This window comes from Indicator indicator, chromosome 2 (assembly GCF_027791375.1).
Source record: "Indicator indicator isolate 239-I01 chromosome 2, UM_Iind_1.1, whole genome shotgun sequence".
Lineage (NCBI taxonomy): Eukaryota > Metazoa > Chordata > Aves > Piciformes > Indicatoridae > Indicator > Indicator indicator.
Genome location: NC_072011.1, coordinates 63,371,423 through 63,389,288, shown reverse-complemented (window position 1 = coordinate 63,389,288; position 17,866 = coordinate 63,371,423). Strand labels below are relative to the sequence as shown.

At 43.0% G+C, this 17,866-nt stretch overlaps 1 protein-coding gene across 17 annotated transcripts in view; it reads left to right on the top strand.

Annotated features, from left to right (window-relative positions):
- Positions 1-17,866, top strand: part of NRXN1 (neurexin 1) — a 767,737-nt gene that overhangs the window by 227,309 nt on the left and 522,562 nt on the right. For all 17 annotated transcript variants that reach the window (XM_054395842.1, XM_054395825.1, XM_054395833.1 and 14 more), the window contains one exon: positions 17,322-17,623. In XM_054395842.1, coding sequence (XP_054251817.1) covers positions 17,322-17,623 — 302 coding nt within the window. The remainder of the gene's footprint in view (positions 1-17,321; positions 17,624-17,866) is intronic.

Below are 17,866 nucleotides of genomic sequence, written 5' to 3'. Positions count from 1 at the left end.
CACCAAAGTTGGTGAAGGATCTGGAGGACAAGGCTGGTGAGGAGCAGCTGAGGGAACTGGGGGTATTTAGTCTGGAGAAGAGGAGGCTCAGGGGAGATCTCATTGCTCTCTACAGCTCCCTCAAAGGGGGTTGGAATGATGTGGGTGTTGGTCTCTCCTCCGTAGTACAAATAATAAGAGAAAAGCAAATTGCCTCAAGTTGCACTAGGGAAGATTTGGGTTGGTATTAGAAGCAAATTCTTGGCTGAAAGGCTCCTCAAAGACTGGAAGAGGCTTCTCAGCGAGGTGGCTGAATCCCCATCCCTGGAGGTGTTCTGAAGAGGCAGAAATGTGGTGCTGAGGGCCATGGTTTAGCACCAACATTGGTAGAGTTAGAGAATGGTTGGACTTGATGATCTTCAAGGTCTTTTCCAACCAAAAAGATGTAATGATTCATAACACTGCTGCAGAAAAGTTTGCCTATGCAGGGTTGTGCCACAACTCTCCTCTGACCAGAATGTCCTTGCAGGTAGCATTTCACATTTTTCTGCTCAGTGAGAAGATAAATCCAGATCTGATGTGCAGAAGCAAACTCTGGATTTATGTTCACATACTTAAAATGTGACAGAGGTGCCACTGGCTGAGAAACTGCAACGTTCAGAAGTGTGATCAAGCATCTTGCTTCGGTGAGGTGTTGTCTGCTGTGTCACTACAGACTGGACGTGACTGCCATGAGCCTTGCTTGGTGGCCTTGCTTTGTACAGGCCCTGATTTAATGTAGTCATAGCATTTTATCTTCCCACCTGAACTGGTACTTGCTCACTAAACATTTAGCTGCTGGCAAGGGTAGCCTTTTTTTTTTTACACATTTCTAAGTTGAAATTATTTTAATATCTGCAATAAAAATAGATGTGCCCAATGTGCTGCAGATAAAGAGCAGGCAGAGTTTGTAGGAGAGGTTGAGCATGACCATAAAAGCAAAAAGCATCTTCTGAGAACTTCAATCATTTTGAGAACTTCAGGGTTTTTTTTTGAGAACTGCAATCTTTCTGAGAACTTCTCGCAACTCTTAGATAAACCATCATCATATTTGGGTTTAAGTCAATTGGGGGGGGGAGGGGGGAGGAATGGGACTAGTGAAGGATTCTGAAGCTGAAATTTGCATTTAGAGCTTGAGGAGGGTAGATTTAGACTGGAGATTAGAAAGACATTCTTTCCAGTGAGGGTGGTGAGACAACAGAACAGGTTGCCCAGGGAGGTTGTGGATGACCCCTCTCTGGAGGTGTTGAAGGCCAGGCTGGATGAAGCCTTGAGCAACCTGGGCTGGTGGAAGGTGTCCCTGCCCATGGCCAGGGGAGTTGTAACTAGATGATCTTCAAGCTCCATTTCAACTCAACCCATTCTATGCATCTTTGAAACTAGGACCAAAAATATATAGGGTTTCATAAAATCTAGGCTAAAAAAGCCCCCTTTCTCCTTTACATACCTTCAGTACAGGGCTTTGTGACAACATCCTATGTGTCTTTTAGAAAACAGCCCTAAATCCCTTAGTAGAGTGCTCAAGGATCGGTCCTAATATCAGTGTAGGTTTGCAAGACCTGGCTGTGAAGTGCATTAAGTGATAGGATACAGCAGAGCAGCCTGCATGCATCTTGTTTATTTAAAGGATTGAATGACAAGCATGCTAGTGTGGGATTTTATTCTTTGAGCCAGTCACTTGTTTGTAATTGACATTTCCAGAATGACTTTGCAGGCTTTGACATCCTATGGTGAGACTCTTGGAAAATGAATGAGAACTGTATATGCAGCTAGCAGAATGAAAGAGGAATGCAAACATGTAGGGGAGGACTGAGGAAACTTGTTGATGCCTTCCTTGCTAATTCAAAGACCAGTTCAATCTCTGAGTAAACTTGAGTGTCTAACCAAGTTCCATCATGTTTTTGTAGATTCATAGAATGGCTTAAGTTGGAAGGGACTTCAAAGATCATCTATTTCCAACCCCCCTGCCACAGGCAGGGACATCTCCCAACAGCCCAGGTTGCTCAAAACCCCATCCAGTCTGTCCTTGAATGCCTCCAGGGGAGAGGGTCTCCCTGGGCAACCTGTTCCAGTGTCTCACCACCATCACTGGAAAGGATTCTTCCTCATCTCCAGTCTAAATCTGCCCTTCTCAAACTTCAATCATTTTCTTTTGTCCTGTCACCCCAAACTTTTGTAAAAACAACTTCAAGCTTGAATGTAGAATATTTCACCTCAACATGAGGAGAAACTTCTTTAGGGTGAGTGTGACAGAGCCCTGGGAGCAGGCTGCCCAGGGGGTTGTGGAGTCTCCTTCTCTGGAGACTTTCAAAACACACCTGACACATTCCTTTGCAGACTACCCTGGGTGATCCTGCTCTGGCTGGCAGGGGGGTTGGACTTGATCTCTTGAGGTTCCTTCCAACCTGTAATGTATTGTGATACTGTGAAGTCCCCCCTCAGTTTTCTTGCAGTCCTCTTTCAGGTACTGGAAGGCTGCTCTATGGTCTCCCTGGAGCTTTCTCTTCTCCAGGTTCAACAGCCCCCAACTTAGCTTGTCCTATGAGGGAGGTCCTCCAGCCATCTGATCATCTTCATGCCCTCCTCTGGATGCTGTCCAGCAGCTCCATGTCCCTCATATGCTGGGGACACCAGAACAAGTCACAGTGGTCCTGGCTGGGTCTCCCAAGAGCAGAGTAGAGGGACAGAATCACCTCTCTACAAACCAAATTGCTCAGCTGGTGCCATGAATAGAATAAAATAATATATTGTAGGAGCTGTAAGGAATAGCTAAGAACTTAATAGAATGTAAAGGATGCTGAATTTCAGAAGCCCTTATGAAAGATGTCATCCCTATCTCGAAGAATGCCAACTAAAGCTTGGGGTCTGGCTTTGGGAAGTGCAGGAGAACCATGCTGTCCAGGAGACTTATCTGGGCTGGATTATGGCTACTCGAGAAATGTACTGATGCTTTAGTGCTCTTCACAGGATGGAATTACATTTATTTATGTTTTCAAGATGATACTGTTGAGAAAAAAAATAGATTCCACTGCCAGTTCACTGTGAATATATGATGGGAAATGTATTTCCTGCTGCCAGGATGATTCATTTGGGTGGTTTTTTTTCTTTCTTTTTTTTTTTCACAGCTTTTTTTTTTTTTTTTGCACTGAGTGAAGTTTTCTTTCTTTTTTTTTTTTTTTCTTCTCCTCCCCTCTATTCCAGTCACTTTAGCTCACTGACTGGAAAGTATTAAGCTCATATACAAACAGCTGTACTGGAGCCTCTGCTTTTGTGCTGTTTTGGTTTTATTCCTTGTTATTTGCTTTTCTTTAGGTGTGTTTTTTTTTTCTTTTCCTGCCTTCTTGTTTTTTGGTGGTGGTTTTTTGTTGTTGTTGTTTGTGGTTTGGTGGTGGTTTGGGTTGGTTTTCTTTTTTTTTTTCCTTTTTTGTTTGTTTCTTGGTGGAAGGTTGGGGTTTTTTGTTTGTTTGCTGTTGGTTCTAGAGTTGTGGGTTTTTTGGTTTTGGGTTTTTTTTTAGAACCATAAACCATTGAGACCAACACAAGTGGGGTGTGGAGGGTTGTCTGCAGGTCCTGTGCAAATGAAGCTCTGGTGGGACAGCTCTGAACCTTAGCAGTGCTTTATGCTGTGGAGTGCCTGCATTTCACTGGCAGCAATGTTTCTCACAAAGATAACAAAAATATTTCTATGCTCAGCAGTTGCATGTGAAGGCTGAGAGCTGAACCTACATTGTCAGGTCCTCCTGATGGCAGTCATCCTGCACATGGGAGACAATTTTACACCTGTAGTAGAACATCAAATAAAATCAGTGCCTGTGTGTTCACTATTAACCTGCTCTCTAGCAAATGCAGTCTTTAAAGGGCATTCTTCAATCGTTGGTAGTAGTGGGCATGTTCTTTTCGATTGCTCTTGGAAAGGAAGTGTTAGCTACAGGAGTTACTGTAGATGAGGTACTTCAACATCTTGAGTAGCATAAATATTGACTGATGTGGAAGCAATGTGGGCTTTTTACAAGGGCTTTGCAGCAGCAGGACAAGGGAGAACAGTTATAAACTGGAAAAGGAGAGATTTAGGCTGGACATGAGGAAGAAATTATTTGCAGGGAAGGTGGTAAACACTGGAACAGGTTGCCCAGGGAGGTTGTGGATGCCCCCTCCCTGAAGGTGTTCAGAGCCAGGTCAGCTGAGACCTTGAGCAGCCTGGGCTGCTGGAACATGTTGCTGCCCATGGCAGGGGAGCTGGAACTAGAGGATCTTTAAGGCGTCTTCCAACCTAAATAATTCTGTGGCTCAATGTGATTCACAAAGTGATTATATGATGGTTTGGAAGTAATGGTGACTAATTATCTGTAGAATCTGTACTCTGGGATGCATACAATGGCTGTATTTTCACACCTAATTAATACCATGTTTTGTTTTGTTTGGGTTATTTTTGTTAACATGATGCATTAATGTTTTAGATTCAAGGGCAGGAAGTCAGCTGAGTTGCCTCATTTCAGATACAATGATTACTCTGCTTAAGTTATCTTTTTCATGACAATAAAGTCCTGAACCCTATACTAGAGTAGAGATTTAGTATAACAAGGTTCATAGGGAAACACATTTTTCCAGTATTCTGCTCTGTTTACATGAAGAAAGGTCTCATGAGGAATTACATGATGGCCCTGGTGAGCCCTCATCTGGAATACTGCATGGAATTCTGGGCTCACTGTTTCAAGAAGGAAAAGGAAGGGAGTCCAGTGGAGAGCCATGAAGATTGTGAGGGGACTAGAACATTGACCTTATGAGGAGAGGCTGGGAGAGATGGGGCTGCTTTCCCTGGAGGAGGCAAAGAGGGCATCTCCTTGATGCTGATCAATAGCTAAAGGGTGAGTGTCAGGGGGATGGAGTCAGACTCTTCTCAGGGGTGCCCAGCAACAGGGCACGGGCAATGGATGCAACCTGAAATACAGGAGGTTCCATGTACACACATGGGAAAAACTCTTCCTTTTGAGGTTGGCAGAGCCCTGGAGCAGGCTGCCCAGAGAGGTTGTGGATTCTCCTCTTCTGGAGACTTTCAAAACCCACCTGGATGCATTCCTGTCTGACCTGCCCTAGGTGATCCTGCTCTGGCAGGGGGCCTGCACTCAATCTCCAGAGGTCCCTTCCAACCCCTACCAATGTATAAGGCTGTTTATGTAACTTGGAATAATTGACCTTTATTTAATGAGCCTCTCTGTGGTGCACAGTAGTGCAGAAATAATCCAGACGCATACTTTTAACACTTGTTTATAATAACCAACACTGAATTTGCAGTCCTGTGAATTTAAAATAACCATAAAATACTTTTCAATACCTTTCACTGACTGTACCTTTCATATATTGTGAAGGCCTTTGGAAGCAGGTCCTTAGTGCCTTTTTTTTCAGTTACCATGGGAACTTTTCCACAGCTAAGAAGAGTTCAAAAGCATCCATTCTATTTTTTTTTTCCTCCCCACTATCTAGAATTTTGGGAAATGCTGAAAATAATGCAGAAAACAAATGTTTTTCTTATCACGTTGCTTAGAAATTATACGGAAATCCACTCGAGCCTGTTCTTCATAGCCTTTAAGATTTTTCTCAGCTTAAAATCTTTTAGCCTAATTTATTTACACTAGCTCGAGAAAACATGGATAAAAGTATTCCTTTGTAATTTTTTTTGGTAGGGGTGTTTTGTGGTTTTTTTTCTCTCTCTCTTCATAAGGTAAAGATTTCTATCTGGTAATTACGGAATTGCCTTTGTGATGGTTATCAAGGCAATATGATAGTAAGCAATTAAAGTGGATAATCAAAAACCAGAACAGGACAAAAATCTCTGGCTCACTTGGCTGTACAAAGCTTACATTAATTCCTGCTTTGCCTTTATTATATTAGCCTTTTTTTTTAATATATATATGTATATATATATATAATTTTCCCTTGATGAAAGTCACATTGCTCCTAATTACAACACAGGTGCTTTTGTGATCCTTTACTAGAAAATACTCTGATGTAGCAAATCAAGGGAAAATAAGACTAAATAAGCTACCTGCAGCTCTGTTCTGGAATACTTTGTGTAGTCAGCAAAGTTCTGCTGCTTTTACCCGTGTTTGACAAGTTCACCCCATCAAGGTTCTCCTTTTTTTTCCCTCCCTCTTCTAAATTACCTAAAATTCGAGTTTCATTTAAGTCAATCATGTCACTATGGGAAAAATAAGGAAATTATTGGTTAAGTCTGGGGAGAGTTAAAAGAATAAAAGTTTGTTTTTTTTTTTCCCCCTAGATCAATGATAGAAAACTGGGCAATGTGAAGTGAGGGATAACTGGTCAGAAACACTTGTGCTTTCTTGGGAAACTTTAGTGATTGATACTTCTCCAATGCTGATCCTTTGAAACATCAAGGCTTGAGAAATTTCTTGTCTTTAATAGTAAGCTGCCTTTACTCCCAACACCATGTTTTCAGGGTTAGATATTCTTATTCTGATTCCTAATTTAGTGGGAACTGTACCCAGTCCTGTCCAAAATGGATCATTTTACTTTATTTTTTTCCCCTTAAATGTCATCTTATAATGGTCAAGGGAGGTGATTCTGCTCCTTAACTCTGCTCTGCTGAGATCCCACCTCCAATCCTGCATCCAATTCCAGTGTCCCCAGCATACGAAGGACATACAGCTGGTGGAGAGAGTCTAAAAGAGGGCCACATAGACGATCCAAGGGCTGGAGCACCTCTCCTATGAGGATAGGCTGAGGGAGCTGGCGTTGTTCACCCTGGAGAAGAGAAGACTCTGGGGGGATCTTAGAGCTCCCTTCCAATAGCTGAAAGAATCCACCAGGAAGGCTGCAGAGGGACTTTTTGTGAGGGTGTCCGGAGACAGGACAAGGGAGAGTGGTTTGAAGCTGAGGGAGAGCAGGGTTAGACTGGAGATTAGGAACAAGTTCTTCAGTATGAGGGTGGTGAGACTCTGGAATATGTTGCCCAGGGAGGTTGTGGCTGCCTCCTCCTGGGGGTGTTCAAGGCTGGGTTGGATGAGACCTTGAACAAACAAGTCTAGTTGAGAGGCATCCCTTGCAACAGAAGCCATTCCATGTTCGCTCTGGGTAAAATATGAAGTCCTGGCTAGTATAATGATGTTAATTTTGTAATTAATACCAGTCTTGCTTCAAAAGGCTGGAATTTGGGGTGGTAACGTTTGACCGAGGTGGAAGCTTTTACTCCTGCAAGCAACTTTATTTTCAGTATTTCTCTGAGGAACTAGTCATCTATTTCAGGAAAAAAAAGCTCTAAAATTAGGATTAAATCTTAAGCATCTTTCATTTAGTGCATAGTTGTTGGTTACCTTGCCTGAATATTTGTAGACAAATTACTTAGATGCAGCTAATGCCCACATCTCACTTCAGAGTAGACTGTATTAACTTCTGGGATATAACAAATCCACAGGGCCCAATGCTTGAATTAACATAATAATTAAAGTTTCAACACATTGTTGTAGGTCACAGTAAGAAAATGTTTAATCTTTCTGCATTCATCAGTGTATATTCAAGGCATTGGGAGGTCTACAGAGACTGAATTAAATTTAAGTGTGTCAGAAATGAGCACAGTGTTTTAAGGAAAATGTGGAAAAGGTTTTTAGCTTTGTTGGGAGCTGTTCATAATTGGTTTTGTGCTAACAATAAAAGATACAGCAGAACTGGGTCACTACTCAAGTTACAGCTCATTTAGCTAGAGGAAGCTGTAGGTGTGCAAGAGCCAAAACGTTGAATTAATCTGCATCTGCCCACTGCAGAAGCTGGGGGTTGGGGTTTTTTTTCAGAGTTCATTGTCTACAGGCAGCTGTGACTGCAGGAAAAAAACATCTGAAGTGCTGTACAGGAATGACCAAGCATAGGATCTTGTAGGTCAGGAGGTGCAGGGAGGTGGGACAAATAAAGAGTGTTAAGGAATGAAACTGTGCTTTTCCAAGCAGAAATCATTTTGGTTGGAAAATACTTTTAAGATCAAGTTGTCATTCTGTAGCTCTACCAAGGCTGGTGCTAAAGCATGCCCCTCAGCATCACATCTCTGCCTCTTTGAAACACATCCACAAATAGGGAGTTAAGCTCCTCCCTGAGGAGCCTCTTCCAGTCTTGGAGAAACTTTACAGGAAGAAGGTTCTTCTAATTTCCAACCTAAGCCTCCTCTGGAGCAACTTCAGGCCATTTGCTCCAGGGCCCCCGACACAAGAGAGACATGGATCTGCTGGAGCAGATCAAGAGGTGCGCCCCAAAACACTCGAACGGCTGAAGCACCTCTCTTTTAAAGACAGGCTGAGAGAGTTGGGGCTGTTCAGCCTGGAGAAGAGAAGGCTTCAGGGAGACCTCAGAGCTACATTTCAATATCTGAATAGAACCTATGGGAAGCCTGGGGAGGGACTGTTTAGAAGGACTTGTAGTGATAGGACAAGGGACGATGGTTTGAAACTGGAGCAGGGCAGATGTAGTTTGGACATCAGGAGGAAGCTCTGCACAATGAGAGTGGTGAAATACTGGAACAGGTTGCCCAGGGATGTGGTTGAGGCCACATTCAAGATCATCCTCCATGTGCCCTTGGGCATCCTGATCTAGTTGGAGATGTTCCTGCTGAGGGCAGTGGGGCTGAACAAATTGACCTTTGAGGGTCCCTTTCAATCTAATGTAATCTGTGAATCTGTGGATTTTCTCTCCTCCAGTCACTTGTAACTAGGGAGAAGAGGCTGACTCCCACCTTGCTCTAACCTCCTTTCAGGTGAAAGAATACCAGACTTATAAAAATATGGCATTAGATGGATAATTTAATGTCTCATGGATAATTTAATGTCTCAAGTAAAGCCAAAGAACATTCAGAATTCCCTTGTCCTTGGGGAAAACATCCAGATGCTGATTAATGCATTACCAGAAATGGGTCAATATCCAACTTCTCTTGACTCTGCTTTGGAAATTCAGGTTAAATTTCTGAATGGCAGGAGAATTTTTAACAGTAGATTTTCTTTCTCCTGAAATATTTTTTTAGCCATTACAGGGCTCAATGGATGTAGCCAGTTAATGGCTCATTTACTATGACAGACATCCACTTGACACAAAAACCACTACACAAACACCACAATGAGTGAAGAGAAGTTCTCTGTTTCTGTTATTCTGCAGAGCCAGTGCAGGCAGCGTTTCAGCTCTGCTAGAAGCTGGACTAACAGGCTTAAAGAGTGGAAGGTCATAGAGTCACAGAATGGTTTGGATTGGAAGGTACCTTAAAGACCATCTAGTTCCAACCATTCTGCCATGGGCAGGGATGCCTCCCACTAGCCCAGGTTGCTCAAAGCCTCATCCAACGTGATCTTGAACCACCTCCAGGGAGGGGGCATCCACAACCTTCCTGGGCAACCTGTTCTATTGTCTCACTACCTAAATGGTGATCCAAAATAATAATTTTATCAATTTAAACAGTCCCCCTAGTTTTTTTTTAATCTCACTGGTAATAAATCCCAGAGATGGCACAGTATCAACTGTAAAATAAATATGCCTCTGGTTAGTATTATCTTGAAAAAGAAGGTGAAGGAATAAGATCAATATGGAGATCCTAAAGTTTCTTCAATCAGTTTGTCTGTTTCTTATATGCCAGACATGGAAAAGCTGCTTATTAACTCTGCAGTGGGGAAGTAAAGAGATATCTGAGGGGAGATATAGAGAACCCAAAAAGTGGATGACTTCTCCTTGAAGGCATCCAAGAGTTGCAATTTTGTGCATAGCAAATTGATGCTCAGCAATGTGCCCTTGTGGTCATGAAGGACAATGACATCCTGGGGTGCATCAAGAAAGTGTGGCTAGCAGGGCTAGGGAGGTTCTCTTTCCCCTCTACTCTGCTCTGGTGAGACCACACCTGGAATGCTGTGTCCGGTTTTGGGCTACCCAATTCAAGAGAGCCAGAAATCTGCTGGAAAGAGTCCACTGGTTGCTGTGAGGATGTTTGGGGGACTTGGACATCTCTGCTATGAAGAAAGACTTGAGAGACCTGTGGCTGTTTAGTCTGGAGAAGACGCTGAGAGGGAATCTGGTCAGTGTCTATCAGTATCTGAGGGGTGGGTGTCAGGATGAAGGTGCCAGGCTCTTTTTGATGGTGCCCAGTGACAGGACAAGGAACAGTGGGTACAAGCTGGAACATAGGAGGTTCCACCTCAACACAAGGAGAAACTTTAGTTGTGAGGGTGGCAGAGCACTGGAATAGGCTGCCTTTCTCTGGAGGCTTTCAAAACCCATCTGGATGCTTTCCTGTGTGACCTGCCTAAGATAATCTTGCTCTTGGACTTGATCTCTGGAGGTCCCTTCCAACTCCTACTGAGGTTCTGTGATGCTTGTGTTAACTTATGGGATGGAAACATTTGAATGTGCATATTGTTTCCATAGCCCCAGACCAACACACAAACAAATAGTCCTTGAATAATGAAATAGTAAGATGATCCAGCAGTTCAATTGCATTTTAGACCTCAATTTCATTTTAGGACTCCAATGCAAAGGAAAACAAGCATAAAAGAATTAGGAATGAGTGGGCAGCCAATCTGCAAATCTCTTGTTTAATGATAATCAATTTTAGAGAGAATTTTTTGCCCATCACAAGAAAGAGTTTTCATGATGGACAGACCTTTGATTTTTAGAACCATTTGCCACTGTAAGTTTGGTTTATGTGATTACTGAGGTAAATGCGGCCTCAGCAGTAGTACTGACGAATGGGGTCCTAATTGACTTCAAACCCAAGCTGCCTATTAATGCCCAAACTGAATGCTGTAGAGATTGCAATCCGAACTCTTAGTGAATCAGTAGGAAGTTGGAACCTTGGGGAAGATTATAGATGACAATTACAGGATGTGTTCTTGATTGACAGGTGTAATAATTCTTTTTTTCCCTAGAGTTCAGAAAGGTTTAAATTATTTCATGGAGGTAATAAGTGAGGAGTGCTGGTATGCGTTTTGAAGAACTCTTCAGTTCTAATTAATTTGAAAGTATCCAGAACTGTCATCAAATTCACAGATGGCATTGGGTTGGAAGGGAGTCTCAAACGTCATCTTGTCCAACCCCAGTGCAGCCAGCAGAGACAGCTCCAACTAGATCAGGCTGCCCAGGGACACATCAAAGCTGATCCTGAATATTTCCCGGGTTGGGGCCTCAACCACACCCCCTGGGCAGCCTGTTCCAGTATTTCATCATTCTCGTTTTGCAGAACTTCCTCCTGATGTCCAACCTAAATCTCCCTTGCTCCAGTTACAAACCATCGTCCCTCATCTATACAGTCCCTCCCTAGCCTTCCTATGGGGTCTCCTTCAGATGTTGAATTGCAGCTCTAAAGTCTCACTGAAACCTTTTCTTCTCAAGGATGAACACCTCTAGTTCTTTCAGCCTGTTTTCATAGCAGAGGTGCTCCAGCCCTTTGATCATCTTTGTGGGCCTCCTCTGGACGTGCTCCAGCAAGTCCATGTCTCTCTTGTGTTGGTGGCCCCATAGCTGAACACAGTACTCCAGGTGAGGTCTTAGCAGAGCAGAGTGGCAGAATCACCTCTTGACCTGCTGGCTACACTGCTTTTGATGCAGCCCAGTAGGAAGTCTCATGATCTGTACTCATATTCAGATGTCTTGAGTATTGTACCTCAAGAGTTTTACTCATCTCCTCAGGGTGCTAAGAATGGAAGAGAGAGTTGTGTGTTCACCAATCCATAGAAAACACTTGGTTGCAGAAGCAGGCTGAGTTATTAGCTTTATAGATCTCATGGTGCAAACGTTTTCTGGGTGTATAGTGATGCTGTCACTCTGGCTTCTGCACCATGGCATTTTCCTAATGAAATAAATGTAAGACCTGGTGAACCTCTGGGGCTCTACATCTGAACAGCTGAGCAGTGGGAGAGCCATGAGGCATGGATGGAGGAGGAAGAAACTGAAGGCAGCCAGTAAGAGTATTTGTGTTCAAATGATGATTTTTTTTGAAGCAAATTTTCAGTGTTATTGTGCTATAGGGAAGGAAAAAAAAATCTTATTTCTTCTGAGGGGGGGTGGAAGACATCTATCACACCTAGAGTTAGCATAGAATTTTTCCTACAGTGCAGGGTTTTGTGTTCAAATATTCAAGCCAGTTTACACATGGTCTTTGCTGCTGACTCCTGTGTGGTTTTGAGGGGAACCAAACAGTTCAAGCTGTACAGGAGGAACCAGCCTCTGACTCTTGCTGTTGTTGACAAGGCTTTGTTTTTTCCCTTGTTGGGTAGGAGCTGGACCTTTACCATCCTCTGCTTTGAGGATAGGCTGAGGGAGCTAGGGTTGTTGAGCCTGGAGAAGAAAAGACTCCAGGGGGACCTGCGAGCTGCCTTCCAATAGCTGAAGGAATCATCTGGGAAGGCTGCAGAGGGACTTTTCATGAGGGTGTCTAGAGACAGGACAAGGAGGAATGGTTTTAAATTGAAAAAGAATAAACTCAAGTTGGATCTTAGGAATAAATTTTTCACTACAGTGGTGGCAAGCCTCTGCAATGGATTGTCCAGAGGCATTGTGGTTGCCCCCTCCCTGGAGATATTCAAGGCCAGATTGGATGGGGCTTTGAGTGACTTGCGGTAGTTGAGAAGCATTGCAGCTCATGGCAGGGAGGTTGGATTAAATGATCTCTCTAAGATCTCTTCTAGCCTGAGCCATTTTAGGATTCTATGATCATACCAAGCTCCTGTGTTGTAATAATAATTATTGAACTATGTCAGGCAGTACCTTTAGACAGTTTCTTTGAGAGATGAAATTAGTATCGGATGTTTCTAACATGAGTCAATGTTTCTGGCAGCATCAGTCTTTTTATCTATGTTCTTTTTCCACTTCTTTTTTCATCACCTGAGAAATGAGATCTTAACTTTTAAGTTAGATGCATGTAATGATGCAAATATGTCAAATAATCTGACACTGTACATCTTTTACCTTCTTAAGCATGGTGATTGCATAAAGAACAAGAATCAAGTATCAGTGGTGTAAATATGCTGTCTTCAGTGGAATTTACCAGGCGATAACTTGGCCCAGACATGACAGCAAATCTCTCCTCTAAAATGTCAATACAGCACTAGAGTCCAATTATTTCTATACTCTGCTAATCTTCTGCTTTTTCAGTGTTACTGCAGGCTGCTATAAAAAGATCATTGGCAATCTCAGTAGGGAGACCTCCTTACCAAGCACTTCCAAAGACTTGTGGTGCCTGAAAAAAAGATAAAGATCAGTAGATACTAATGAGAACCCCTCTGCTCTTCTCCTGTGAGACCCTACCTGGAGTCCTGCATCCAGTTCTGGGGCTCCCAGCAAAAGAGGGATATGGAACTGCTGGAGCAGAATCACAGAATTAACCAAGCTGGAAAAGACCTTCGACATCAAGTCCAACCTATCACCCAACATTTTCTAATCAACTAAACCATGGCACTAAGTGCCCCATCCACGCTTTTTTTTTTTTAAACAATTCCAGGGATAATGACTCCACTACCTTCCTGGGGAATGGGTCCGGAGGAGTACCATTAAGATGATCAGAAGGTCTTTTCCAACCTGAATGTTTCTGTGATTCTGTGGCTGTAGCAGTGTTGTGTACATTGGACACTTTGCAGTTGGTTCTTAACTGAACAAGAATGCTTTCAACATTCTGATGTCAAACTTTGGCATTTGGAGAGTTTAGATTTTGGAAGGTGTTATCACTGTGAGAAAAACTGCAAGGCTTTCTAATCTACTTTCAATGTTGTGACTGTTCATAGGGTAAAAAGTGTCCACTTATTCTCACCTTCTAGCAATCTAATTAATGTAGCCTAAGATGGCTTCATTCCTAGAAACTCCTGCTTCCTTTACTTTTCCTCACCCAGTCGCAAGTTTGCTCTTGAAGTGCAGACTCTGTGTGATTAAAATAAAAGGAAGAGAAAATTAATGAGGAAATTGTATGGTCCTAGCCATTTTTGAAATGAATTACAACTGCTGTTTAGTGCAATGGAGTCATTTATCACTGATAGAGTGCTCACTCCAAGTCATTTATCATGAGTAGCAACGATCATCATTTAATTCTAATCTGAGACGGTGAGGAGGGACCAGAGGTTTATGCTGCAGCAATTCATGTTTGTAGTTGGCAGCTGATTTTGTGACTGTGTAAAATAAAGCAGGAGCTGAAAAAGCTTTTCCAAGTTTCTCTTTGCTCCTGCAAGGTGACTTTGTACCTCTTAGACTGTTAAGTTCCTGATGTCAGGTGGCATTTTAGTTTCCATTTCAGTTTGCTTAAATCTGTACTGGCTTTCCTTCTGTGTTGGATGCAAGCAGCTCAGGAGACTCAGCACTGGTGAGGCTATACCTTGAGCCCTGGGTTCAAGGTTTTGGGGGCTTCACTACAAGAAGGATATTGAGGTGCTGGAGCATGACCAGAGAAGGGCAATGGAGCTGGTGAAGGGTCTGGAGAACAGAGCTGGTGATGAGCAGCTGAGGGACCTGGGGGTGTTTAGTCTGGAGAAAAGGAGGCTCGGGGAGACCTCATTGCTCTCTACAGTTCCCTGAAAGGAGGCTGGAGTGAGGCTGGTGTTGGTCTCTTTCCATAAGTAACCAGTGATAGGACAAGAGGAAATGGCTTCAAGTTGCACCACGGGAGGTTTAGGTTGGATATTAGGGAAAAAAATTCTTGGATGCAAGAGTGTTCTGGGATTGGACCAGGCTCTCCAGGGAGGTGGTGGAGTCACCATCCCTGGAGATATTCAAGAAGCTGTAGATGTGGCTCTTCAGGATATAGTTTAGTGCTGGTGGTATTTGGGTTATGGTTGGACTCAATGATCTTGGGGGGTCTTTTCCAACCTAAATGATTTCTGCATATTTAGGATTGTAATTGCAGTGATAGAAAGTTATTTACAGTACACAAACTTGAGAATACAAGCATGTGCAAGTCAGTTCCTGGTGTTCATATTATCTTGTGGTTTTCTGTGCAGGTAATTACATTTTAATCATTAAATGATGTGAAACACTTCTACTGGCTGGAATGACTGCCATGTATTTCTAATGGCTTCTGTTAAGTGTCATTAAGTCATAACTTGGGAAAAAAAAAGCCAAATCAAACAAAACCAACAGCCAGCAGCATACTTTATTAATTCACTTTTAAAATCAATCAAAGTTGTGGTATGAAATGTAGCAACAGATTAAACATGCATTTTCTATAAAGCATAGGAATGTTTCAGATCACATATTTACCATCTGCATCTTATAAATACGTGTTTTGGTATTAAGAGGTCAATAGTCCATCTGCTTGACATTAGAGAGTTGATATGGGGATGTTCACCAGTATTGCTTCATGGCTTTTTTTTGTCCTGTAGCTAATTGATGGGACATTTTTATTTGTGTGCTGCTCCTGCTGTCCATCTACTAGCTATGTCTCTACTGTCTAGTGAGAAAACCAAGCAGAGACTTGCAGCCTAGCCCTTCTATTCTTGGTTTTTCTAAGTCCTTACTCACCTGTACTGAAACAATCTAATGGCAGGGCTGTAGATAGTTAATAGATTTGTAGAATGGTTTGGTTTGGAAGGGACCTTAAAGATCACCTAGTGCCAACCCCCCCACTATAGACAGGGACACCTCCTGCGAGCCCTGGTTGCTCAAGGCCTCATCCAACCTGGCCTTTGACACCTCCAGGGAGGGGGCATCCATGACCTCCCTGGGCTACCTATTCCAGTGTCTCACCACCCTCACTGGAAAGAATTTCTTTCTAATCTTATGTCTCAATCTGCCCTCCTCAAGTTTATGAATTTACAGATTTACAGATTACATCAGGTTGGAAGGGACCCTCAAAGGTCATCTTGCCCACCCCTGCCCTGTACTCAGCAGGGACACCTCCAGCTAGATCAGGCTGCCCAGGGACACATGGAGTCTGATCTTGAATGTCTCCAGGGACAGTGCCTCCATCACATCCCTAGGCAGAGCCTGTTCCAGTACTTCAGCGCTGTCTTTGTGCAGAACTTCCTCCTGATGTCCAACCTAAATCTCCCCTGCTCCAGTTTCAGGCTTAAAATGATAAGGTAACACTTTGTTTTGTTGAGATACTTCCTGTGAAGAGATACTACTCACTTAATTTCCCTTCTGTCTTTTGGAACAAATAGTTTTCAGGTTTCCTCCTTCTGTAATGCTAAGAAATGTGTTTTCAGTTGTCAGATGCCTGTGGAACAGTATTGTAGCTCTTAGCAGGCAGCACCTGCTGGAAAATGAGATGACTACATAGTTGAGTATGCAAACTGTCTCTTTAGCTGCTCAGCTGAGCTCTGTGACCTTTTCTCTGTTAGATGGGTTTGTTTTTCTTATCAATGAGATTCATCAGAACTTTTTTATTGGTGAAAGAGTGGTCAGGCATTGGAACGTGCCACCCAGGGAGCTAGTGGAGTCACCATCCCTGGAGGTGTTCACAAAATGCATGGCCATGGCACCTTGAGAGCATGGTTTAATGGGCATGGTGGTGTTGAGTTGACAGTTGGACTTGATCTTAGAGCTCTCTTGCAACTTGAATGATTCTATGCCATTTGGATTTCCATCAGCCAAAACTGTTTTGATTGCAATAAATTAGTTTTCCCCTAGCAGTGTTTGTTTTACTCATGATGGTAACAGGTAAGAGACCTCCCTGTCTGTATCTTCACCCATGAACTTTTCCATATTATTTTTGTGTTGAGGAGAAGGAGTGAGAGAGGTGTTCAAGGCCAAGTTGGATGAGGCCTGGAGCAAGCTGGTCTAGTGGGAGGTGTCCCTGCCCATGGTGGGGGGGCTGGAAGTGAATGATCTTTAAGGTCCCTTCCAAGCTAAACTGTTCTATGAATGCATTAATCTATGGATCAGAATAACTCCATTAATGTAATTATTACTGCAAATACGAAAATATGTGAATGTGTATTATTTGCTTCTTGATGCCGTGGTGCTATGGCACTTGGTGCCATGGTTTAGATAGTCATGAGGTGTAGGGTGACAGGTTGGACTCGATGATCCTTGAGGTCTCTTCCAGCCTTCTTGATTCTATGATTGAATTCAGGTTGCCCAGGGAGGTGGTGGATGTTCCCTCCCTGGAAGTGTTCAAGGCCAGTTTGTGTGAGGCCTTTAGCAAGCTGGTCTAGTAGACTATGGCAGGGGGTTTGGAACTTGGAGCTCTTTGAGGTCCCTTCCAACCCAAACCATTCTATGAATCTAGGAATAATTCCTTTTTGACACCATGCTCACAGTGATGCTGCTGAATTGGCTATGAAAATAATTAATGAACGTTGCTTTTAGTGACTTATTTGTCTTTCTCTCCTTTGGTTTGCCAGGAAAAGAAGAATATATTGCAACATTCAAGGGATCAGAATACTTCTGCTATGATCTATCTCAGAATCCTATCCAGAGTAGCAGCGACGAAATAACTCTGTCCTTTAAAACGCTTCAGAGGAATGGACTGATGCTTCACACAGGGAAATCGGCTGATTATGTCAACCTCGCACTGAAGAATGGAGCTGTCTCCTTGGTCATTAATCTGGGCTCAGGGGCCTTTGAAGCGCTGGTGGAACCCGTGAATGGGAAATTCAATGACAATGCCTGGCACGATGTGAAAGTTACCAGGAATCTGCGTCAGGTAACAGTACAATGGATACAAGAATGAGTGGCTTTGTTATGAGTAAATGCTTGATGAGCTGAGAATCGCATAGTGTGACATTGGATGTTTAGCAGGCCTTTGAGTAGTGGGTTGTTTTTTATTTTTTTCCTTTTGATTTGCGCAAGGAGGGATATTCCTGCCACACTTGAGCAGGGGCATATCTAGAAAGTAGTAGGGCAAGCAGCTGTCTGAGACAACATCAGGTAGGGGTTTGAAAGACTG